The following is a 27,200-nucleotide window of genomic DNA, read 5'->3' as shown; positions in this document are numbered from 1 at the left end:
CGCCCCTCCACTTCTGCGATTGGCTGTGAGGCCTTGGGTCTCCGCCCCACAGGCTGCGCCTGCGCGAGGCTCAGGGCAGTGAGTGGCACCTGATGGTGGGCGGTAGTAACCCTCGCTTCCGTTCGGCGGGCGGGAGAGATAGGTAAGCCCAGCCGAACGCCCTCGCATGTGAGCTTCCCGAGGCTGCAAGCCACTTTCGCCAACTGCCCAACTGGCCGGAAATCTCTGTCCCCGGCCAGTTGGCGCCTGCCTGCCCCTCGAGCGCCGCCCTTCCGGCGTTACCCAAGGGTTGCCGTGATGGACTGGCCTCTTTCAGATACGTCTTTCTGTGTCTGTACCTCTGTTTCTGTTGGTCTCCACGTCTGTGTTCTTTGATTATGCTTCTCAGCTCGTCCCTCGCTGCCCACACTCCGGTCGGCTGAGACAGGCTTAGGCAGAGTCCAGAGCAATACAATTTGGGATGAAGCTGCAGGTTCATGTCCCGCCAAGGCTCCTGTAGGAGTCGCTCAGAAGGGCCTTCTCTACCTCTGCAAGGCTTGAGGGCCTGGGTCAGGTCTGACTGCGGATGCCGGGTTCCTGGCCACCTGAGAGGGCACCTGACCAGAGTCGTCCTCGGCTGGCCAGGACCTAACACAGGGCTGGTTTCTCAGAGGGGCAGCACTGGACCAACTGTTTGTTCATTCACTCATTCCGCAAGCTATCTAAGTTTGGGTACCGCTCACTGTTTTAGGTCCAGATCTGCTTGGTCAGTCGGGATTCTGAGGGTGGCCCAGAAAAATATCTGAAGGGTTGTCTATTGAGAGAATATATTCTTTTTTTTTTTTTTGAGAATATATTCTAGATCTCCCTCCCCGGCCCTCAGCTGAGCGTAGCACCTGTGAGAAACATTTCCTTTCTTGCCATTCATTCGCTTTTCGACCCCCTTGGTGCGTATATATCAGCGAGGCTAGGTTTTGAAATGGCTTTAGCACTTGAGAGCTTGAGACCTTGGAGTATTTCTTAATCTGTTTTAGCCTGTTTCCTTATCAGTAAAGTAGTAATATTTGCCTTTGAAAAGTATAGATGTGAATTAATGAGAACGTTGGGATAAGGTGTGGATTCGCCCTTTTGCCCTGGTGGGTGTCCTGTGTGTATCTATAAAATATATACATATGCATATATATATGTGTGTGTGTGTGTGTGTGTACATATATATGTATATGTAGGCTTCCCTGGTGGCTCAGCGGTAGGTAGAGTGCTCACTCAGTCCTGTTCGACTCTGCGACCCTGTGGACTATAGCCCGCCATGTTGCTCTGTCCATGGGATTTTCTGGGCAAGAATACTGGAGTGGGTTGCCATTTCCTTTTCCACAGTGCCTGCAAAGCAGGAAACTCAGGAGACCTGAGTTCGATTCTGGCCGGAACAATTCCTTGGACAGAGGAGCCTGGCAGGCTACAGTCTGTAGGGTCGCAAAGAATCGGACACGACTGCGTGAATGAGCACGTTGTCCATATCTATATGTATGTTCATATAAGTTTTTCTGGACTGTTCACCACAGTGTAACCTGTGGACTATTACTTTAATAAACGCCTTACTTAACATCAGTCCATACCATGTATAAGCTCTCTGTTAGGTAATCTGTAAATATGTACATACATCAAATATGTGTTTTATAGAAAGAAAGTAAATATTTTTATTCCTTTCATTCATACCCTGCTTTTGGTTGGAATCTGGCGTCTGTAACGGACATTGCCATTTTGGTATTTTTGCAGCACTGGGATTCCTTGGTTTAGCATAATGTTCTTTGAAAGCTCTTAATAACACTGGCTGCCATTTGAGTATTCCAGTGTGTACCTGGTGTTACTTGGCATTTGCTAGAAAATGTGAACTTCTGTGACGTTAGACAAAGGTCTGTAATGGTAAAAAATGCCAACAGTCCAGCCAAAGTGTACTATGGGGTTCCTAGAATGCATAGCCTATAATTCCAAAAGGGCAAGTTATTAACCTATGTCCTTTGTTTTCACCTCTGATTTTGGCAAAGAAAAAAAGGAAAAGTACAATGGATTGCTTAAACAGTCCTAGCATATGAGCATGTTGCAGAAACTAAACAAATATTTAAGAAATTAGTTAATGTGTCCTTTTTTAGGCTGTGAGAACAGTTTGTACCATATTAGTCTACATGTATGTTTCCAGATATGCATCTCCCTGTGCTCTAGCACTTAGACATTTTTGCCCATAGAAAACTGACTTTGGTTCATGGCTTATTTTTAGATGTCTAAGCATTTAGGACAATGCAAAAAGTCATTATTGTCTATGCTCTTTTCTTAATTTGTTTTTCATTAGATAGCCACTCAAGAAAACACCATGAAAGATACTGACATCAAGAAACTACTGTATACCCATCTTTTATGCATATTTTCAATTATCCTAAGCATCTTCATTCCATCATTCTTCTTGGAGAACTTTTCAATATTGGAGACACACTTGACATGGTTATGCATCTGTTCTGTTTCTGTAACTGCCGTCAATTTAGTATTGTATTTAGTAGTGAAACCAAATGTGTCTTCTAAAAGAAGTTCATTATCATACAAGGTAAGGCTTTATTTCTTGATAAATGATTTTTAGATGTAGGTAATTTTTCTTTTACTTGAAGGATAAAGTATTAGTCAAGCATTTATTAGGCTATTTACAGTGAATAAAGAAGCTGATATTTTCACCCCCAAATCAGTAGTGTATTGCTTGCTGAAAGATTGTCCATCATGTTTGATAGATTCTTGCCATGAGTTCATTGGATATCATAGCATTGTGAACCTATATAGTCATGTTTTATGTCATCATAAAACATGATGAAGATAAAAACATGTAGCAATTGCACGTTTAATCTTTATAAGACATTTCAGTTTATTTTCATGCATCTTTTGCATTTCTGAAAGACACAATGGGTTTTTTAGACATTATAAAATAAACCACCTTGGTAGCTCTTGTTTCAAACATGGCCTTCCTTGACTAAATAGTAGTTGAAGTTTCAGATATTGTAATCTATTTTCTGGAATATTTATTACAGTGTAACACAACTATTATTTGAAAAGTCCTCACTGAACATTATTCAGTACTATATGTATGCTATTAGGTAATTTAAAACATGTTTACTGCCCTTTGATATAAGAAGCTCAGTGTGTGTTTTACCGTTAGATCTTCTTGAAGTCAAGTAGGTCCCACACACTGATTTTCAAACATGCAGGCCTTTTTTATAATAACATAAAATATGATTCGGGGAATTATTTAATATTGTAATTTTTTGTCCAGTTTTTCTAGGAATTTTGTTTTAAAATGAAAAAGATTTATTATAGTTATTTTCTATAAATATTTCACGTGTAACATTATCACACAATAAGGACTATTTGTTTTTTGTGTATCCTAGCACTCTTATTGGTAAATATTTCATAAATACTGCGTAACAGCATAATTCAGTACTCTTGCCTGGAAAATCCCATGGACGGAGGAGCCTGGTAGGCTGCAGTCCATGGGGTCGCTAAGAGTCGGGCACGACTGAGCGACTTCACTTTCACTTTTCACTTTCATGCATTGGAGAAGGAAATGGCAACCCACTCCAGTGTTCTTGCCTGGAGAATCCCAGGGACAGAGTAGCCTAGTGGGCTGCCGTCTATGGGGTCGCACAGAGTCGGACATGACTGAAGTGACTTAGCAGCAGCAGCAGCAGAGGAACAAAAATGTTTTCTGACTCTGCTGTTGCTTAGGTGTGTGGAATATGGAGGTCTATTCTTATCTTTTAGGCTTTTTAGAAGTGTTGTGCAAAGCATATGTGATCTGACTTCAGGAGCAAATCCAAAGAATAGTCCCCTGTACCACTCAGTGTGGGACCAAGTTGTATTTGTAGATAAAATTCAAAGTATCTGCTGTCCTTCAGGCACTCTTGATTCTTTAAATTGTTCATTTCTTTTTTTAGGTAACCAGATTTTTGAAATGCTGTATCTACTTTCTTACATCTTGTTTCTTCTTTCATGTAATTTTTGTTCTGTATGGAGCACCACTAATAGAGTAAGTCTGAAATGTGTACCTTAAGCCAATTATATTTTAAAACAGTCATTGGTAAAACCAAATGCTGATTCTGTTGGTGATTAGAGAAATAAAATGGTGTGTTCCATTAATGGATCACAGAAGGATACTGAAATCATTGCCTTTCCTTGCCAGTGTTATTTATTTTTTTTAAAGACAGTGAAATAACTTAATTCACTAAATGCTCCTATTATCTAGCCTTCTGTTACCCAGTTGCCTGAGGAGGGAGGTACATGAGAAATTGTCATATACCAGTAAGTGTATGATACTGGTAATCATAAGTCCTTAGAACCTCTAAGGAAACTGATTATAATGATACATGTAAATTAGTTATAAACAGCATATCAGTTCGGTCAGTTCAGTCGCTCAGTCGTGTCTGACTCGTTGCAACCCCATGAATCGCAGCACACCAGGCCTCCCTGTCCATCACCAACTCCCAGAGTTCACTCAGACTCAGGTCCATTGAGTCAGTGATGCCATCCAGCCATCTCATCCTCTGTCGTCCCCTTCTCCTCCTGCCCCCAAATCCCTCCCAGCATCAGAGTCTTTTCCAATGAGTCAACTCTTCACATGAGGTGGCCAAAGTACTGGAGTTTCAGCTTTAGCATCATTCCTTCCAAAGAAATCCCAGGGCTATTGTCCTTCAGAATGGACTGGCTGGATCTCCTTGCAGTCCAAGGGACTCTCAAGAGTCTTCTCCGACACCACAGTTCAAAAGCATCAATTCTTTGGTGCTCAGCCTTCTTCACAGTCCAACTCTCACATCCATACATAACCACAGGAAAAACCATAGCCTTGACTAGATGGACCTTTGTTGGCAAAATAAACAGCGTATCAGTTCCTAGTAAATGTGATTCTAAACTGCTTGAAAAGTTTGTTTTCTTAAAAGTCAGTAGATTGTTGTATTGGAGAAGGCAGTGGCACCCTGCTCCAGTACTCTTGCCTGGAAAATCCCATGGATGGAGGAGCCTGGTAGACTGCAGCCCATGGGGTTGCTAAGAGTCGGACATGACTGAGCGACTTCACTTTCACTCTTCACTTTCATGCATTGGAGAAGGAAATGGCAACCCACTCCAGTGTTCTTGGCTGGAGAATCCCAGGGTTGGGGGAGCCTGGTGGGCTGCCATCTATGGAGTCGCACAGAGTCAGACACGACTGAAGTGACTTAGCAGCAACAGCAGCAGCAGCAGCTTGCTGTATTTAATTACATAATAAGCTAATGTTTATAGTTGAAAAGTAAAATTTTACTAAATACCTTTTCTAAACTGAAAAATTTTTAATTAGGGAAAGGCAGATTCTTGAATATGTCTTAGGCACACAGTAGTTGAAGAAAGTTCAGCTTAGCAGTGATAAATGATCATGGTGAAATGAGTGATGTAATACACATACACACACATAGCTGTGTGTGTATATATTTGTGTGTGTGTGTATCTGGTTATATGTACACACAATAAGTTAATAGGCAGTTATCTTCTAGAGAGGGGATAAGCCCTTGGTAACAGGAAATGGTAGTTTTCTGTCTAATCCATTTAGAGTAGAGTGGATGTCTGGAGCAGTGGTTCTCCAAGTGTGGTTCTAAAACCAACAGCGTCAGCATTTTATCAAAATGCAAATTCTCAGGCCTTAGAAACTAATTTACTAGTTCTTCATATGGTTCCAGTATAAGCTAAATTGAACCACTGGTTGCATAGAAAGTTCCAGAGACTATTGAGGAAAAAGTTAATGATCTAGAAGTGGGTTTTCTTGCAATGGACAGTTTCAGTGTCAAAGGGCATTTAACACTTCTGAATTCTATAGTTAGAGCCACATATCTGCTAGATTGTTTTTTATAGTTTGCATTTCATTAGTAACATTTTTTATAGTCATCATTTTGGTAAGACAGTAGGTTTATATTATTAAATCTGTTTAAATAAAAATGACACAAAATGTGTCTGTGCACGTTTAACAGTTCTTAAAAAGTTAATGAAGGTTTCCTTTTTTCTAGGTTGGCTTTGGAAACATTTTCACTTGCGGTTATTTTGTCCACTTTTACTACCATACCTTGTTTATGTTTGTTAGGACCAAACTTCAAAGCCTGGCTAAGAATTTTCAGTAGAAATGGGTAAGTTTTAATTTTATATTCTAGAGATGTTTGAAGTATTAAAAAAACTGACTAGTTAGTATTAAAAAACTAACGAGGTCCTTTTCTATTCGGGGCAACTGTTTCTCAGCCCTGGATGGTTCCCAGAGATGCCTTCCGGGCCCACTGCAGCTGGGGACTGGGACCAGGGGAGGGTTGTGTGCACTCGAGGGGGACCCAAGCAAGCAGAACTATAGGCCTCTCCCTCCACTTCAGCATGAGCAGCTCTGCTTTTCTTTTTTCCCCTGTATGGTAGAATTTCACTTCGTCTTTTGTGGAAAAAGAAAACTGCTACTGAAAGAAAACCTTGGAAACACTCCTTGGGGACAGTTTGTCACTGTGATAAAATTGGTGCCGATAAAATTGCTTCCATACATCTTATTATGTAGAATTGGCATTCATTAGCCAAAAATGTTTAGTGTTAACAACCATAGTTTGTTGTTCACCCTCTTTTGTGGTGAGACATCCAAGTGCAGGTTTTACAGGATTTTATTCCCTTAGTAGCTGTATGTATTTTTAGCATCACTAAGTTAAAATTTTAGTTTCTTAAAAAGCATTGAAATTACTTATATCAGAAATGGTTGAGTCATAACTAAGAAAACTGGAAGTTAGTTGGTACCCATGATTTTGTCCTATTTATCATCCAGCAGCAAAAACTTCTTGAGCCTTTAACTCTGTTTAGAGTTTGTACAGAGTTTGTACAAACAGAGTTTTTGGAGTCTGAATCAGCTGATTCTCTCCCTAAGGGGCTTGGATGTTCGAGGGGCAGGGATGAGAGGAGCAAAAACATAAGACTAAATTTGTGTAAACAGTAAAGTTTTAGGAACTCAGTAGCAGGGGAGATCCCTGAAGAGTGAGCTGTAATGGGGATGATCTATGAAAGACTTAGATCAGGAGTAAGAGATTTGGTGAGACTTGGGAAAGGGGAGACACTGCATGATAGAGGAATGAGTGAAATCATAGAAACTGAAATGAATGTGGTATTTTGTGTGATTTGGAAGAGAACAGCCCAAGTAGAGAGATACTGCTGTGTAGCGAGACTCCATACATTACTGACTTTTTCCTTTGGAAATGCATACTGTTGGTACCCCTTCAGGACCATCTTCTAGTGTTCATAAAGTCTCTAGAAAACAAAAGTGTATCACTGTTTGAATACCTTTTCCTACATCATTACCATATTATTCCAAATAGCATTGATTTCTTTTAGCATTTTAGTTTGAAAATTTTAAACAGTGAAAATCATTTGAAATCTTACTGGTTTGGATTGATGATTTATCCAGCTTTGATTTCTGTTTCTGATGATAGCACCGATGGTGCATTTAGAGTGATATTGTTATCTGATTGGACAGTCAGTTCTACTGTATGATGCATACCTAAAAATCCTTGGATTATACAGAACTAAGCAGTAAACACAGAGCTTGTGAAGAAAATGGGATTGAGGTGCAACACTCAGAAACTTGGTCAGTAACACATCATAAAAGATATTTGGTATTCAGAAGAGCATGTGCCCACGTGTTCAGTCGTGTCTGACTCTTTGTGACGCTGTGGACTGTAGCCCACCAGGCTCCTCTGTCCATGGGGATTCTCCAGGCAAGAATACTGGAGTGGGTTGCCGTATCATCCTCCAGGGGATCTTCCCAGTCCTGGGATTGAACCTGTGTCTCAAGTAGATATGGGAGGGGTTGCGTCTTGTAAGGAGGGTTGTTAAAAAGTTAAGGCGGATGGTGGAAGGTGTGGCTCAGATACGTGAGGGGAACTGAGACAGCTGGGAGGCAGGTTTTTTTTCAAATAGTATGGAGATATAATTCAGACACCATATATGTCACCTATATAGTGTCCAATTCAGTATTTTTAATGTATTCACAGATATGTGCAACAGATATGTCAGTTTTGAATATTTTCATCACCTAAAAAAGAAACTGTTTCCTTTGGCTATAATTCCCTTATTCCTCTCCCCTAGCCGTAAGCACCCTGGAGAGGGAAATGGCAACCCACTCCAGAATTCTTGCCTGGGAAATTCCATGGACAGAGGAGCCTGGTGGGATATAGCATGGGTCGCAGAGACTTAGCAACTGAACAAGCCCTAAGCAACCACTAATCTATTTACTGTCTGTAGATTTGCCTGTTTTGGACATTTCATAACAATGGAATCATATAATATGTGATCTTTTGTGACTGGCATTTTCATTTATCATGATGTTTTTGAGGTTTATCCACGTTGTAGCGTGTTGTTAAGTCATGTCTGACTCTTTTGCAACCCCATGGACTCTAGTCTGCCAGGCTGCTCTGTCCAGGGGATTTCCCAGACAAGAATTCTGGAGTGAGTTGCCCTTTTCTTCTCCAGGGTATCTTCCCTTCCCAGGGTTTGAACCCTGTCTCCTGCTTGGCTGGCGATTCTTTACCACTGAGCCTCCTGGGAGGCCAGTTGTAGCGTGTGTTAGTACTGTATTCCTTTCTGTGGTTGAATAATAAGGATGGGTATGTACTGCATTTTGTTCATCCATTCGTCAGCTGATAGACATCTGAGTTTTCACTTTTTGCTATTCTGAAAAAGTTGCTGAAGGAGTCTGTGTGCAGATTTTTGTGTGGATATATTTTTAAATATGAAACAGTTTTTTATTTTATGTTTTTAAACTTTACTGAGGAATAATTGATGATAAAAAATTATACATATTTAAAGTGATTTGATATACATTGCAGAATGATTTCAAGATCAAGATAAGTAACGCATATGGATAAATGTTTTTATTTTACTTGAGTGTATGCCAAGCAGTGGAGTTGTTGGGTCATATGGTAACTCCACATTTAATCATTTGAAGAACCACCAGACTTTTTCAATGTGGCTGTTCCATTTTACATGTCCATAGCAGTGTGTGAGGGCTCCAATCCCCCTACATCCTCACCAACAGCTGTTAGTATTTGACTTTTTAATTAATGCTATCCTTATGGGTGTGAAGTATTATCTATTTGTGTTTTTTATTTGTATTTCCCTTTTGACTAGTGAGGTCAAGCATCTTTTCCTGTTCCTATTGGCTGTTATATGTATTCCTTGAAGAAATATCTCTTTAGATCCTTTGCTCATTTTTCAATTGAGTTTTTTATGTTTTTATTGTTAAGTTGTTAGAGTTCTTTATGTATTCTGGATACAAGCCCTTTATCAGATGTATGCTTTGCAAATATTATTTACTCTCTTTCTGTCTGTTGTTTTTTCACTTCCATGATAGTGTTCTTTGAGACACAAGGTTTTAATTTTGATGAAATCTAATTTTTCTTTGGTTGCTTGTACTTTTAGAGTCATATTTAAGAACACATGGCCAAATCCAAGGTGTTGAAGATTTACTCCTGTGTTTCCTTCTAAGAGCTTTCTAATTTTAATTCTTAAATTTGGGTCTTTGATCCATTTTGTGTTAGTTTTTATGTATGGTGTGAAGTAAGCGTCTCCCACTTTATTCTTTTGCACGTGGCTTCCAGTCGTGCTAGCATCATTTGTTGAAAGGCCATTTATCCCTCTGAGTGATCTTGGCACCTCTGTTGAAAATCAGTTGATCATAAGCACATGATCCATTTCTGGACTTTCAGCTCTTATTCCATTAATGTATATCCTGATGCTAGTATAACACTGTCTTGATTAGCTGCTAGATGTTTGAGGAGTGTGCATGTTGTATGTATTCATACGCTGCTCAGTTCAACTAGGTGCAGTTTTTGTGTTCACTCAGTGTTTCTCACAGACAAAGTCACTCCTAGTGTTCTTTAATATATCAATCAAATTGGAATAAATTCAAAATTTCAAAACAAGCATTATAGCAGAACTGACTAAATATGTATAAATTCCTAATATTTTAAAATTAAATAAAGTCAAACTTTAAAACTGAAGGGAAACAGAGTAACCATTCTTAGTTTCTCATAGTAATTTATCATGAACTTATTATATAGACATTTTCTGAGCCTTTTTCTTTTGATAATTTTTTTGAAGTATAGTTGTATTATATGTTACAAGTGTATAGCATAGTGACTCACAATTTTTAAAGGTTTTACACCATTTTCAGTTATTATAAAATATTGGTTGCATTCCCCGTGTTGTACAATATATCCTCGTAGCTTATTTTGTACATGATAGTTTATACCTCTTAATTCCCTGCCCCTGTATTGCCCCTCCCACCCTGAGAGTTGAGTGAGGTTATGAAATAGTAAGTGCTCAAGAAATGTTTGTCAACTGGATTAACAGTTGTCAGGAGACATTTGTATACTTCATGCTCCCAGTCCTGACTGCCATCTGTCTTAGTACTTTTCTTGGTTTAGGTAACAGACCAAGGAGTGCTAAGCATAGACAACCACAGGGAAGGAAGAATGGTTTTTACAGTATATTTAATGTAAAGTTGATTTGAACTTTGTCGTGGGGAGCTTAAGTCTTCATGCTTCTACCATACATTAGTGATATTTCAGTTTCCTCCTATCACTTCCCTATCACTTTTATCACACTTGAAGGATTTAGTATAAATATGTCACATGTCCAATTTTGAATGAGGTAGGAAATAATCTGATACAGTAACTTGTTTAATGTTAGAGTTAGCCTTAAATGTTCACTTTTATGCAAAAAATTTTAAAAATTCAAAGATCTGGTGATTCTGCACTGTTAGTATGAAATACCTAAGAAAAACAATGACTTGTGTGTTATTTTGAAATTATTTGAATATATTAACATTATTTATATTGAGTTACAACTTGAATTTAAAATAATGTTCTAATTTAAGGAGGTTATATAGAACATATGAATAATACTTTTCTCCCTAACCAGTAATCATTTTCAGCAGAAATTAAAGTTCTGGTTTGAAGTACTTATGCTATAGTTCTAATTCACTGAAAGTATTTTAAATACCTTAAAGTACTGACTGAAGATTTTAGAACTTTAAATTTTTATCATTCATCCTGTGTTTTAGTATACAAAACATAGTAGAGTATTTTCCTTTTGTTTTGCTTATTTAAAGTAGGCCCTTGTATTATTTTTGAAATATAACTAATTCAGGTGTTGAGTATGAATAGCTCAGTTTGGAATTAGGCTGAGATCATATGTTCTGTATAACCTCCTTAAATTATTGATTTTTGTAGAGTTTTTTCCTTTTGTTTTGCTTATTTAAAGTAGGCCCTTGTATTATTTTGGAAATATAACTAATTCAGGTGTTGAGTATGAATAGCTTGGAATTGGGCTGAGATCTTGTTCAGTATTGAATCAATATTTTGTACTATTTTAAGTGAAATATCATTATATCCTAATTTTTAGTGTATTTATTTGCATGTTTAACACTGAGTAGATGATAATCAAATAAAGACTGAAGACACCAAAGCTCTGAATTTGAGAACTATGTAAGAGATGCATCCCAAGAGTGAAGGGCCAGTTGGACACTATTCAGATTGAATATGTAATTAAATGACACTGTTTTCACAAGACTTTTTCTTAAAGGCATGTAAAATTATTGTAAATTTTTTTTTTTTTTTTTTAAAGAATGCTATTTTAAAGAGGCTTGAAGATAGAAAAGTCATTTGGTTTCCTAAAAAATTCTAGCGACTTCTTTTTGGTATACTTTATTACTGAATATACTCAATTTGTACTGCTGCTGCTGCTGCTAAGTCACTTCAGTCGTGTCCAACCCTGTGTGACCCCATAGACGGCAGCCCACCAGGCTCCCCCGTCCCTGGGATTCTCCAGGCAAGAACACTGGAGTGGGTTGCCATTTCCTTCTCCAATGCATGAAGGTGAAAAGTGAAAGTGAAGTCGCTCAGTCATGTCTGACTCTTAGGTACCCCATGGACTGCAGCCCACCAGGCTCCGCCGTCCATGGGCTTTTCCAGGAAGAGTACTGGACTAGTTTACTTCCATTTGTTGCTTTGGTGTTGTAATTATTGTGGGGCCTTTTTTTTTTTTTCCATTTGTCGACTTCCTTATAAAGGAAAATAATAATTCGACTATCTTCATCCTACATTTTTCATTCAAGTTTGCTTTTTCTTTTATCAGTTTATTTTATGCTTTTATTTGAATGTTTCAGAATCTGATCACTTTTCATGAAATGAAAAAGTTTAATTTCTGAATACGTTCCTGAATCTGTGATTATCTTGCCAAGGTAAAGACAGCCTATAAGCCCTATTTGTATAGTGAAAACAATAGGCCTCTTTTTGCCATCTTTGTGTTGAAATGGACTTTATATTGAAAAAAACCACTGTGGACATTAAAAGTGAAAGGATGGTGAATGACCAATTTTTATATGTATTAAAATTAGGTAATTTAGTCTTAATGTGGGTACAAAAATTTAGTAGCAAAGAGGCATTGGTTTTAATATTTATTCAGTGGGGGAAGGGGAAAGTTTATGTAAGATTTCTGTAAATATCTTTAGCCACTAGGAGGAGTTGTTTAGTGCCTCTTTTTTAGATAGAGATCAACAGTTAAAAAGATCAACTCCATCTAAACAAGCACTGTTGTGGTGACAGCCTGTCTGAGCCATAGTATTTATTGTTAACTATCTCAGATGACTGATACAGTGTCTGGAACATAGATAGTAGGCATTTGAAATGGTTTATTTATTTCAATTAATATTTGATTAAATGAATTTCAGTGGAGTCAAATAATGTGGACATTTACTTAGAACTCACTGTCACGAAGACTGATCTGTAATATTCAGTCACTTCTAAGTTTGTTTGCAGAATAGTGCACTATGTATTCTATTCTCAATCATATATATATATATAGAACTTAACTATGAAGAAATTAGCCATTAACCATCGAATTCCAATGGCTTTATTATGGAAATTTATAAAATGAAAATAAATCAATGTCAGTGCTGCTATAAATCAGTGACTAGAAAGGAATTTATGCTTTTTGTTTTTTACAAAAGAATATTATAAAAATTCAAATAATAGAAAAATATCAAAAGTTAAAAAGAACAGCTGTTACTAACAGATTTTATATGTTCCAGATTTTATCTATGAAAAAAATATATGTAATTTAAAAATAAAACTGGTTATACTAGTCACTGCTTTATAATTTGCTTTACTTCTCACTTATTGGGCTGGTAGGGAAATGGCAGCAACTTCTCTTCTCTCCTTAAATCTTCCTAAACTAATCATTGGGAAAGAATGGGATCACCATGATTTAATTAGCCTAATCATCAGAAATGAGATGAATGTTGGCAACTAATCATCATTATAAGTATTCCATGTACCATGATTTAACTCATTTCCTATTGAGGGCTATTATCAAATTTTCATGATATAAATAATGTTGTTATGAACATCTTTGTACCATATAATTTTGTATACTTGTACAGTGATTTCTGTATACCAGATTTCTGGAGTAGAATTCCTAGGTCAAAAGAAGTTGATAGACATCACCAAATTAAAATTCTAATTTGAAATATATACACACACAATATATATACTTTATTATTATATACATATATATATATATACACACATATAGCTTCCCAGGTGGCACAGTGGTAAAGAATTGCCTGCCAGTGCAGGAGACCCAAGTTCAATACCTGGGTTGGAAGACCCCTGGAGTAGGAAGTGGCAACTCACTCCAGTATTCTTGCTTGGAAAAATCCATGGATAGTGGAGGCTGGCAGGCTACAGTCCATGGGGTTGCAAAGAATTGTACACATCATCTGAGCACATCTGACCTTATATCACACAACTGAGCACACACATCATCATCAAAACTCAAACACATGCAGACACCTCAGCAGAGTGCCAGCTTCCCTGAACCCCCATCAGTGCTGTTTATACTCTTTATCAGTCTCCCAGGGCTGCTGCCTACTGGGTTTTACCCAGGAAGCAGACTGTTCTACTGTAGTTTCATCTGATTCCTAATGGGATACATAAGCCCTGGTCAAAATTTTTGTTAATTTGTAGAACCACCATTCATTAAATTGCAGCTGAATATTTCTGATTATATTGCAAAGACACCATTTCCCTTGCCTTGGCTCTCTGCCTCCATTCTTTCCTTCTGCCTCATGTCACCGAAAATTTGATAGAAAAGAACATCCAGTCCTCAAAATGCAACTTCAAGACTTAAAAAATTGATGTTGGTTAAGATAGAAAGGCGGCTTCAAATAACACATTTGTTTTATCCAAACAAATGGGTAGTTTGGGCAGCCTGACCATATGAAGTATGGGCAAGTTGAAAAGAAATGGTCTGACAATGCCTAAAAACAAACTATAGAAGAAGAAAAAGGCGTGTAGAAGATAAGGAACTCAGCCTGGAAGAAAATACTACCCAAGGAACAAAAACAAAAAAGCTCCACACAGTTTACCACTGAAAAAAATGTTATTAAGGATATTAATGCAATAAAATAAGAGCTCAAAGATGAGATAATTAAAGAAAATGAGGTGGAGAAGGAAATTGAAAAATTAATGAAATAAATTCAGAATCCAGATCATACTATTAGATCATAAATTAGAAACATAGATAAATTAGAAAATCAAGTTGTAGCAGCAAAAAAGGTTTGAGCTAATCAAAATGAATGAAAGCTAATGGGGGTTGGGAAGAATAAAGCAATTAGAGAAGAAATGATAAATATAGAGAACATACAAAGGAGATCACTTAAGACAAGTTCCAGTTCCAGTTCTGTCACTCAGTCGTGTCCGACTCTTTGTGACCCCATGAATCACAGCACGCCAGGCCTCCCTGTCCATCATCAACTCCCGGAGTTCACTCAGACTCATGTCCGTCGAGTCGGTGATGCCATCCAGCCATCTCATCCTCTGTCATCCCCTTCTCCTCCTGCCCCCAATCCCTCCCAGCATCAGGGTCTTTTCGAAAGAGTCAACTCTTCGCGTGAGGTGGCCAAAGTATTGGAGTTTCAGCTTTAGCATCATTCCTTCCAAAGAACACCCAGGACTGATCTCCTTTAGGATGGACTGGTTGGATCTCCTTGCAGTCCAAGGGACTCTCAAGAGTCTTCTCCAACACCACAGTTCAAAAGCATCAATTCTTCAGCGCTCAGCTTTCTTCACAGTCCAACTCTCACATCCATACATGACCACTGGAAAAACCATAGCCTTGACTAGACGGACCTTTGTTGGCAAAGTAATGTCTCTGCTTTTTAATATGCTGTCCAGGTTGGTCATAACTTTCCTTCCAAGGAGTAAGCATCTTTGAATTTCATGGCTGCAGTCACCATCTGCAGTGATTTTGGAGCCCAGAAAAATAAAGTCTGACACTGTTTCAGTACCCCTAAAATACAAAGCAAAAAATAACTCAAAGATATGATAGAAGACAGTTCCCCCAGATGAAGGAATTACTGAGTGCATATATAAGGGGGTTACTATATCAATGAATTAGAGTTCAGAACAGAATATAAATACTGTATAAATATCATAGTTATACAGTGGGTGAAGGGAAGATGGAGGAAGATGCACCCCCAACCACTCCGGCTACCCCCAGATCCTGAGCCTAGTTGCTACAACCTCTTCAGGAAGCCTTAAACAAAATTCTACATACTAAGCAATGAGTCTGTACCTTATGCCTAGTCCTTTTTATCTTCTAGGCCCAGAACACTGACAGCCAGGCTTATACCATCTAGGTAGAACACTGAAATGATTTCTCTCTGAGAAAAATGGTCCCAAAACACCTATAGATACTGACATTTGAGATTTCTCTTAACAGGCAGGGTTCCTACCCAGTTCCTGGAACAGTGAAGCCCATCAGTTGAATCATGCTATTTGTGTACAGTGATCAGCCAGCCAGCTGTTTAGAGTTTCACTTTTTTTGTTGTCTTTTTAAAAAGCACATTATTGAGATATAACTTCAAGCTATAAAACTCACCCATTTAAAGCGTACAGTTCAAGGGGACTTCCCTGGTGGCCCAGTGGTTAAGACTCCACGCTTCCATTGCAGGGGACAGAAGTTCAATCCCTGGTTGGGTAACTAAGATCCCACATAACGGCCAAAAAATAAAGCAATAAAATGTATAACTCAATAGTTTTTTTTGCGTAGGTACTGTTTTGTAACTGTCAGTACAATCTAAGAACATTGCATCACCCCAAAAGAAATACCTGTCAACAGTCGTTCTCCATTCCCACCCTTCTCTCCCACCCACCCCCTTACTCTCCATCCCAGGTAAACACTAAAGTACTTTCTGTCTCTATAAATTTGCCTTTTCTGGACATTTCATATATAGTGTTTTACATTTAAGTAGAATGGTAACTGAAGAATCACTAGACATTTGAAGAACACCTCTAAGCTGAAAACCAGAAATGGAAACAACAAGAAAACTCAGTGGAAATAAAAGCAGTGTAAGAACCAGAAGATAACTTTAAAAAATACATATTTTTACATCCATAAATGTGAACAGGAGGTAATCAAAAGGAATATTCAGAGAAGAAAGCTTCTTGGGAATTAAATTCAACAGAAGTAGGGACAAAGTTGAAAAGATCCTTTAGTCAAACAAAAAGGCAAAGATATGGGAAATGAGTTAAAAAGTAAGAAGATTAGGGAATTAATTCATAAGGATAGTATCCCCTGCAAAAGAGTAAGAAAAACAAAATTCTTAAGGGACCTGGGCATCAAACAGCAAGTCTTCAAATGAAAATTTCAAGAACTAAAAACCTGAGAGTCTAAATTAAGAAAGCCCATATGTATTTCTGGCATAATGGACGAAAAGACCCACTCCAAGACATGTTAATGTGAAATTTTAGATAACAAGAAATAAAGAGATGATTCTAGAGGCTCCCAGAAAGGATGGTGGGAGGTGGGGTGTAGAGAACATGTTACTTACAGAGAACTGGGAGCCAGATGGCCCTGAACTTCTCAAGCAGGAATCAGAAAACAATGGAGCAAATGCCTTCAACATTCTGAGACAAAATGATTGCCAACAATTATAGTAAAGTCACTGTCAGACTTTAAACATCTCTAAAATCTGTTTTCCCCCTACATTTTCTCAGGAATATGTTAAAGGATGTACTTTAAAAGAAGGGGACGATAGAAGGAAGACGTCTTGAAATTCAGGAAAATGAAGACCCAGGAGCACTGAGAGAGGCAAAGGGAATTCACGAGATGGTGTAGGGCACTCACAGGAACACAGTTGTGCCTCAGGCTTTTTAATTTTAAAAAGATAGGCTACAGATTTCTTCTAATTTTTAAATTAGGTCTTGGTTCCATTTTTTTATGCATTTGTTGTACGTAAGATCATAAACACTCTTCATACATCAAACAAACAAAATAGAGGACAACCTCTTGGATATTTGCCCTTCCCTGGAGAAGGAAATGGCACCCCACTCCAGTATTCTTGCCTGGAGAATCCCATGGACGGAGGAGGTTGGTGGGCTACAGTCCACGGGTCGCAAAGAGTTGGACACGACTGAGCGACTTCACTTTCATTTTCACTTTTCTTGGATATTTGCCTTTATTTTAACAAATATAAGATGACCACAAGTGTGCTTATAACAATGAAAAAAAAAGTGTGATGACATGGATCTTGCCCCTTAGCCCAAGGAACTTGGAGCTCAGATTAGACGTGTACATAGATCTTATTAGACTTAACTCATATTGCTGACTGGATTTAAAACCTTCAGAGACTTCTTTTGACTTAAAAAAATTTGACTTTTAAGGCTTTTATAAAATCCTAAGCCTAAATCTACCACAATGAGATACCGCTTCATCACTACTAAGATGACTATAATCAGTAGTAGCAAGTATTAGCAAGAATCTGGAAATTGGAACCCACATACACTACTGATGGGAACATAAAATAGCTCAGCTGCTTTGGACTATAGTCTGGCAGTTCCTCAAAAGGTTAAGCACAGAGTTATCAGCAAGTCTATTCCTTAGTATATCCCCAAGAAAAATATATGTCCACACAAAACTTATACATGAATGTTTGTAGTAGCATTAGATGTAATAGCCAAAAAGTCAAAACAACCCAGGTGTCCATCAACTAATGTGTGGAAAAAATAAAATGTGATATATGTGTATAACAAAATATTATTTGGCAATAAAAGGGAATGACATTTTTACGTGCTACAAAATTGATGAACCTTGGAAACTGTGCTAAGTGAAATAATCCAGTCGCAGAAGACCACACATTGATTTCATTTGCATGAAATGTTCAGAATAGGCAAATCCATAGAGACAGAAAGTGGATTAGTGATCTAGAGGGAAGGGGAAATTGGGAGTGACTGCTAATATAAAGGCTTTTGTTTTGTGGGTGATTGTGCAATTCTGTTAATATACTAAAAACATTGAATTGTGCACTTTAAGTGAATCGTATGGCTGGAAAAGGTTTCTCTGTAGCATTTTTTTTAAACTGTATTCAATAAAGCCATTATTTTTTTAAAAATCCTACTGTAACCTACTTTTCCAGTGTTGTTACCCATTCTTCCACTTGGGCTCAACCAATTTTACTTACGTTCTTTTAACCTACAGTATATCTCTTTCTCCATTTCTTCAAGACCAAATACCGCTCATTCTTCCAAATTCAGCTGAACTTCCTTTCATAAAAAAAGAAAAAAGTAAAACTCTTCTTAGCAGAAAGTAAACTCTGCTCTCAATTTTGTGTCTCTCGGCAAATCACTTTACACATTGCAATGCCAAGAAGTGTGTGTTTTGGTGAAAGGAAGTCAACATTTCTCAGCAACATAAAGTAAAAAATTACCTTAGACAAACCTTTAAATTGCCTGAATCGTACAATTCTCTCTTTACATTCAACTCATCAGTTTTTTCACCTCTTAAGACTGGAATAGATCTCTGTTCTGTTGAATGTTAGTTGAAGAAATCGACTTTTATTTTTAAGTGTTACACAAAATAGAGAAGAACAATTAAGCCCAACAAATAACACAGATTTGGATGTATGGGGATTGCCTCCAATCTTCTTCCAGCCCCAGTTTTCAATAGAAACAGGCTGAAGCTCTTAACTCGTGTAGGTGAGGGAAAGGCAGTACTGAGATGGGTAGGTGATGGGATGTTGGTTTATGGACTGACTTGTCATTCTGGATGGTTTTAATTCAGGGTACTTTTGTGTATAGTCATTAGCCTGTTTCTAAAGCAGTCATCTAACAAAGCAAATGTTTCCCCCCTTTACCACACTAACAGAAGAAACTGCTTTTCATAAACTTCAGAATAACTAAACACTGCATTTGAAACAATTGAATATTTGGACTCCAGTTACTGCATTTTTGGGGACTGGTTTACTCCACTGTAATGAGATTCTTATTCCACCCAGTTAAGTGATCCCATTAGGGGCAGACTGAAGCCAAGACTTTCTAAGAGACAGATAGAATTATGTCTCTCCACCTTTACACTGTAAGATGTGCATTTAATAAATAAGAATGGTAGGCCAAAGCAGTGGATCTTTTGTAATGTTTTGTTCTCATTCTCTACTCCTTCCCTACCAAATAGAGTTGATTTTGTTAAATGAAATGTGCCATAAGGGACTAGTTGAATAAATGATGCTTCCTTGGGACAATGGAATACTAGTAAAACTGTTAACAGGGGAAGATACACAGCAAAACCGTGTTTATGACATGGTACATTTGAGTTTTGTTTTGAAGGGTTTATACATACATGTGTGCATATAAGTAGATGTGCATGTATCATTCTAAACAAAATTGTGTGGTTTTGTGTGTATACAATATTTCTAGAAGGATATGTACTTAGTTGGTAATAGTCATTTCTGGGAAAAGGAACCAAAGTTGATAATAAGGGTGAGAGGAGGACTTAGCATTCATTGCAAATACTCTTTTGTATTATTTGACTTTCAGTATGTGTATATGTTACTTTTCCAGCTGAAAACCACTTATATCTTCTTGCCAATTAATTGTTAATGATTCATAGCAAATATTTATGTGTCAATTTGAGATGCTTATTTGAAATGAACAGAACATGTACATATGTATGGTGTTAATACGTGCTCTTTGTTTGATTTCCCAGCAGCTGAGATCTGTTCCACCAATGATTTATATATTTGTGTTTTACAGAGTTACGTCCATTTGGGAGAATAGTCTTCAGATCACTACAATTTCTAGTTTTGTAGGAATATGGCTTGGAGCCTTTCCTATTCCACTGGATTGGGGAAGACCATGGCAGGTTGGTTTCAACTCCTTAAAGCAGCAAAGTAAATGTTTGTACAGTGAGGGTAAAACTGATGACGCCAACGAGTGTATATATAAATTGTTTCATTGTTCAGTTAAGTAGGGATGTCGGTTCCCTCTGTCACTGTAATCTGGGGGACTTATTGGGGCCTCAGTGCTACAGGTATCCAGATTAGCCTGTTTCTGTCTTCCAGCACTGTTTAACATATAGCAAAATTGATTTTGAAATAAGTGTGTGTGAAATTAGAGGAAACTTATAAATATCAGATTTTTCATTTTCTATCACAATAGGGTATGGCTATTAAGCTAGGTGAAGCACCGTAAGTATTCTTTTATCTGCATTTTACAGATGAGAAAACTGATACCTAGAGGACATATGATATTTCCAAGGTCACTGAGCTAGTGATGCATATATATTTGTTGTAATTTTTAATGGCTTTGTAGTAAATCATTATATAGTTATTCTAAAATTTAACAAATTCGCTATTGATCATTTAAGTTATTGCTAATAATTAACTATTTTTACTATTATACTGTTATAAACGTTATGATAAAGATCTTTTAATCTGTATCTTAATGGATGTTTCCAATTATCAAGATAATTTCTCCTAAATCAAGCTTAGTATTAAAAAATAAATATACTTTCTTTTTCCAAAATGAGAATTTTTCTCTTGATTACAAAGACAGTATACATTTATTTAGAAAACTTCAGCAGTACTAATAATTATAAAAAGTAAGTTAAAAATTATCAAATATCCAGCCACCCAGAGGCAGCTCCCATTTGTGTTTTGGTGACAATCTTTGCAGCTCTCTCTCTGTATAACTATTCATAGTACACATACTATTTTTAATCTGTTTCTTTCCCCTTCAGCAGTATATTGTGGAATTCGTTCCATGTCAGCAACAAGTTGCATGGGTGTAATACTGTATTATTTGTGTAAAATCATATATGAATTTCTTATGAATGGATATTTAGATTATTTACAGTTTTCACTATTATTAATTACCATAATTATCATAAAACATACATCCTGGCAGTTTTGTCCAGTTTTCTCCTTAAATTTTTCTTAGTTTGTCCAGTTTTCTCTTTAAAATAAATTCCTAGGTAGTGAATCTCTGATACGTGTCTCACTTTCCAAAGGCCACTGAGGGAGCTAGATTGTATGCCTTGCACTTAACTGCCTACTTTTTAAGTCCATTCTTTGTGGTTTCTATTAGATGTTGTGTTTCCCTAACAAATGAGTTGTTTTACATTCAGTAAGTCTGGTAGGTTGGCCCTTCCCTGTAATAGTTCTTCACCTACTTATATGTTATAGAAATCCCTGGAGGTTTGGCATGTGTGATGTCACTGATACCATTCCCAAGGTTATAGTATTAATAAAGGTTTCTTTTATATTCTCTTGGCCATCTCAGTGATTGCTGGGAAATAGAGATTCATTTGTACTCAAGTTACCATCTTATGAAACTTAATTTCATTCAATAGTGTCATAATTTCTAGATTGGAGGACAATCAAAATCACTGAAAAGTGTACATAGGAAATTGTGTCTTAATCCCTTATTTCAGATATATGAAATTAAATCTAATACAAAGTATCAGTATATAACGCACCATGGGCCATCAGCTTATGAGTTGGTAAGGTAACGTGTAATTAGCTTGTTAGTTTGCATATAGATGCAATATTTTGGAGTGTAAAAGTTTGATATCTTGTTGTTGTTGTTGTTCAGTTGCTAAGTCGTGTCCAAGTCTTTGCCATCCCATAGACTACAGCACACCAGGTTTCCTTGTCCTTCACTGTCTCCTGGAGTTTGCTCAAACTCATGCCCATTGAGTCGGTGATGCCATCCAACCATCTCATCCTGTGTTGCCCCCTTCTCCTCCTGCCCTCAATCTTTCTCAGCATCAGGGTCTTTTCCAACGAGTTGACTCTTTGCATCTTAGACCTGTATAAATCGTCTTAAGACTATGCAGGGACATCCCTGGTGGTCCAGTGGTTAAGACTTCGCCATCTGGTGCCGGGTACATGGGTTTGATCCCTGATTTGGAAACTAAGATCCCACATACTATGTGGTGCAGCCAAAGGTGGGGGGAACGACAGGCAAAAAAGACGATGCAGAAGTAGATATTGAATTATGGGGAGCAGATGCATCTGTCTAAAATCGGGTTTAGGTTTGTGAAGAAAATATATATTTCAGTTATTTACAATCCAATTATCCATTTTTGATTGTTTAGGCTTCTAGCTAGTGACTCTCATTTTTCTACCTCAATTCTTATTTACAGTAAGAGGTGAACTGGATCCAAATTAATGGTATCAGACTTTTAAAATTAATATAAATTTTCTACTTGAATTATCGACTTTAAAAAAAATTTCTAGCTAGCTAATTTAGTATGTAACAAATGTTGGTCTTCATTAGGAATGTTTCATTTGACTGGACTATTACTGGTTATTTAATAATCTTTACTATTGTGTTGTTTTAAGAGTATTCCAAGTTAATGAGCCACTTATTTACTATCATCTTTCAAAATTATGATAGATATGTATTCACTATCATCTTTTAAAATTATGATAGATATGTTAGAAGTGATATATAATTAATCATCTTTTATTCACATAATAATTACCTGCCCCTCCCCAGTTTAGTGATTATTTACTAATTTAGCAATTATAAACTAGAGAAATGATGTCTTTTTTTTTTTCACTTTTTATTTTCATCAAAGTTTTCTGTTCTGTTTTTTTTCCTTTGTAAACCTAACTACACAATAAGTACTCAGTGTGGCTCATGATGCTGACAGAATCTGCCAGAGAAACAATAAACCAGATAAAAGATTATGGCATTACTTCAGAATGGAGGTTTTTCTAAAGTAGAATTTCAGAAGAAGAAAACCTCTGTCTATACTTTATTATTTAAACTTTAATATTATAGTATTAGGAAGAGATTTTAGTTCTGTATTCCTGTAGCCCAATAAAGATTTGATATGTTTGTGGTAAAGCAAGCTTTTCTGGGTTGTGATCTGATTTTACTCATGTTTAATAAAAAGAAGTAAACTTGGAGAAGCAAGAGTATCTGGTTAAGCAATTACACTTTCTTTAAAAACACATACACACAAACCACCTCACAAAAACTGTCACATATTGTAGTTCCATTTTTCTACTTTGTACTCAATCTGACTGTGTATAAAGTGCCCGAGGCCAAGCATAAGATTATATAATGATGTGAGTTCTGTATTGAGCAAGTTCAAGAATGCTTATAGTTTTTAAGTTGTTTCAGAATTTAGTGACTGGAAAGGCCCATTGAAAATACATAACCTTAATGAAAAGGTTTTTTCACTTAACTAATAGGAATTTTAAATAATTTTAAGTAATGACAATTGACGAAAGATTCCAGGCATCTTTATATAATTGGAGGAAGCCTTCCATTTCTAGGAGGCAGCAAGAGAATTTGGTGAAAGAGAATATGGTTGATGGCTACCCACTCTGTTGTTGGTCATCTTTATTGTTTTCTTTGAAAGTAATTCAAAGTCATCTTGCTTCTCTTCCCTGCCTTAATTATTACATTATAAACATTGAATTGTCCATAACCCAGACTGGCTTCTTCACCCCCAGAGAAAACTTATAGCTGCAGTAACTGACAAGATTTTTGACTATGGAAAATCTATTTACATTATAATTTGATGCTTCCATCTGCCATAAAAATAGCTAATCAGTAAGTATTTGTTGAGTTCTTACTGTGTACAAAGTACATATTAACTATATAAGCTATAACAGAAATATTACCAGGACTGGAATTTAATTGTTTGGTAATGATAATTTAGATCCAGATTGTGAGTTAGATTCTGATTCAGATTTAATATGCTCTAAATATTTTCAGAATATATGGTTATCAGCTTTTCATCTGGAAAATATCTTAATTCTTTACTTACCAAAAATCAGCACTTCACATTATTAAAACAATTAGTACAAAGTTAAGAATTGTTGTTAGTCATTCTAAACAAAGGAAATTTACATGAAGTTTTTAAACCCACATGTTTTATTAATAGGTAGATAACAGGATTTTTAAGAGCTGAGGCATCAAATTACTGGGTTCAAACCCTGGCTCTGACACTTGTTGCTGCTGCTGCTGCTAAGTCGCTTCAGTCATGTCCGACTCTGTGTGACCCCACAGACGGCAGCCCACCAGGCTCCCCCGTCCCTGGGATTCTCCAGGCAAGAACACTGGAGTGGGTTCCCATTTCCTTCTCCAGTGCATGAAAGTGAAAAGTGAAAGTGAAGTTGCTCAGTAAGTGTCTGACTCTTTGTGACCCCATGGACTACAGCCTACCAGGCTCCTCCGTCCATCGGATTTTCCAGGCAAGAGTACTGGAGTGGGTTTCCATTGCCTTCTCTGCTGACACTTGCTAGTGAGGATTAAATAATTCTGAATTACTTAGTTTAGAACCCTACAGTTAACTGCTTAACTGATGTTATAGGCATTTGTGACCTATAAAAGGAGTAGGTTAATGACTGTTTTTTCTTAGCATTCCCAAAAAACGGCCAATTCATTATTTGAATTCTCCAGAGAATGTGCTTGTTTTATTCATTCTGCACAACAGTCCTTAAATTGGTAGAGTGGATTGTTAACTCATCTTTTTGTTTCTCTGGTATTTGGGTATTTAGGGTATTTGGATTTCACTTAATTTTCAATCCTATCTGACATTTCAGATGGCAATAGAAGGAAAACACAGTATCTCTTTATGTACCAGGCATGGGGCTTGGCACTGTCACACAAGTAACTTAATCCTGGTAACCATAGTGCAAGGTAGGTTTCATCCTCATTTCTACACATAAGAGAGCCAAGTGTCAGGAGAGGAGTATGCATCTTGTTCAGCATTTCTTGACTGATTAGAGGAAGACTCGGAATCCAGTGCTCCAGGACACCATGATTCTCTTTATCCCTGTTCTTCTTTAACAATGGCCAGGGCTTAGATTTTTTTGAAAAAGGTCGAGTAATTATTATATTGTATTTCTTTCCCCACATGAGGATCTCATTTAAATGCCACAACCACTCAACTGGTAGTGTATGTTAGACCAAAAAATTTAATATATTTGTAGGAGAGTATTTGAAGCTAATAAATGAGGATTTTGTACCTAGAATACCAACAAATACCTTTAAACTCTGGACTTCCAGTTCTACTATCTCCAAAATGGAATTGAACACATAATCAAATCTCTTCTGAGTGTATTTGTTTCTTATAAAGTTAAAATGTAAAATGGATGGAGATTGTCTTTAAAACAATTTAAAACTGTTAAATATTTGTACTTATTCCCATCAGATACCAGATAAATGAGGCATTGTTGTATTTAAAAATTTTTTTTTGTTTTCTCTGGTTTTATCAGGTTTAAAAATTAATATCTGTGAGACATATATTCATTATTAAAAGTCACAGGTGCCACAGGTAATACTTTAATAAATTGATGCTGGAGATCATTAGGAAAATTAAATGAATCACAGCAAATAATGGTAGAGAAAGGGATGAAGCCAAGATTATGGATTTAATTATTGAAAGAGTGCATATTTTTAGGTTAATTGGTGTTTCTGTTACTAAAGGTCTTACACAGTGTTTTAGACAAACCAAAATAAAATATTAATTTATATGAATGTGAGTTACATACTTCAAGCATGGGAAAAATACTAATACTTAACTGATAGAAAGTGGTTTGCGATTTAAAAGGTGGGTTCATTGTAGGGCAGTGATACTGAAAATGATATGCCAGTAGGACTTCCATGTGATAGAGGAGAGTGCTGGCTGAGGTGAAACTCATTTGCATGGTCCTGGCAGGGACCTTACATCGACACTTTAACAAGAAGTTCCAGCCTGGAGACTGTGGACCTCTCCACAAATAGCTCTTCCTAAATCTGTGTTCTTAGTCACAGGAGAGTGGTAGAGTAATCATGGCTCAGAGCAGAGTTACAACCAACTCTGGACCAACCAACTCTGAGTTACAACCAAGCAGAGAAATTACCCCGATGAGTAGACTCATCTGCTTGTGTATTCTTACACAAGACGGCAGCATCTACTTTATGTGCATCTGGGAAACACAGCGTTAAAACCAGGTTCAGAAGAAAATACACACAATCATCTAAAACCAGGTGAAGTTTGGAAGTAAGTCGGTTTTGAAAGATGAATTGTATCAGTCATGCAAATGTAAATCTATGGTAAGCACGATAAACAAAACATAGTAAAAAGTAGTTTGTGTGAAATTTAGAATTGCCTGGGTTTTATCTTCATTTTTATCTGAAAGAGTCAGTAATCCTAATGGTTGTGGGTTGTTCTAAGTGTTTCTAGGTTTTCTGATCTGCAGATAAGTCAGTTTTCCCTTGAGATCTCTCAGATCACATACCTCTCCAAAAATTATATTGCAACACATTTTTTAGTTTGTGTTATTGAAATTTATCTAAAAAAGAATCTTAGTTTGCCCCTTAATTGCTTGGTTTATAGTAGGGGCTATCAATACATAGTTTTGAATGAAAAGAGCCATTCAAATGAAGACTCTTAAAAATGATAGAAATTTCTGCTGTATATATTAGGTGTAGTTTTTTAGAAATGCTTTAGAGATGGTGTATTTGAGGAATGATAGTGTTGTAGATTGTAATTACAACTTACTTCATATGTGCCTGTTTAAAAATATGAACTGAAAGATTATCCATTGTAACCCATTGATTGGTCACTTGTCCTATGTGCCAGACCTGTGTTTTAGGTATGATTGTGGGTACCACATAGGACTTTACCTCATTTGGTCATTACAGTAACCCTGTGAGGTGAGTTTTACAGTGATCCTCATTTTGCAGATAAGAAACCAAGGCACAGAAAGGTTAGGCGACTTGCCTAGGGTCATCTTTTTGTTAACTTTTTTTTTTTTTTGAAGTATAGTTGATTTACAATGTTGTGTTACTTCCAGGTGTACAGCA

At 36.9% G+C, this 27,200-nt stretch overlaps 1 protein-coding gene and 1 long non-coding RNA gene across 5 annotated transcripts in view; both read left to right on the top strand.

The window, feature by feature from the left end:
* Positions 1-27,200, top strand: part of PIGF (phosphatidylinositol glycan anchor biosynthesis class F) — a 32,732-nt gene that overhangs the window by 905 nt on the left and 4,627 nt on the right. The window contains exons 1-5 of one of the 4 annotated variants that reach the window (XM_061432256.1): positions 34-142; positions 2,324-2,572; positions 3,948-4,039; positions 6,042-6,158; positions 20,142-20,250. In XM_061432256.1, the coding sequence (XP_061288240.1) occupies positions 2,345-2,572; positions 3,948-4,039; positions 6,042-6,158; positions 20,142-20,250 (546 nt within the window). In that variant the 5' untranslated portion in view covers positions 34-142; positions 2,324-2,344. Of the gene's footprint in view, positions 1-33; positions 143-175; positions 331-1,332; positions 1,501-2,323; positions 2,573-3,947; positions 4,040-6,041; positions 6,159-20,141; positions 20,251-27,200 lie in introns of those variants that run through there. The other 3 variants (XM_061432254.1, XM_061432257.1, XM_061432255.1) reach the window with 3 other exon arrangements.
* LOC133256971 (uncharacterized) lies at positions 20,257-26,843 on the top strand. The gene is made up of 2 exons (XR_009739354.1): positions 20,257-20,988; positions 23,019-26,843. It is a non-coding gene; the product is annotated as an uncharacterized LOC133256971 (long non-coding RNA).

Source organism: Bos javanicus, chromosome 11, assembly GCF_032452875.1.
Source record: "Bos javanicus breed banteng chromosome 11, ARS-OSU_banteng_1.0, whole genome shotgun sequence".
Classification (NCBI taxonomy): Eukaryota; Metazoa; Chordata; class Mammalia; order Artiodactyla; family Bovidae; genus Bos; species Bos javanicus.
This window is presented reverse-complemented; position numbering and strand designations above follow the sequence as displayed.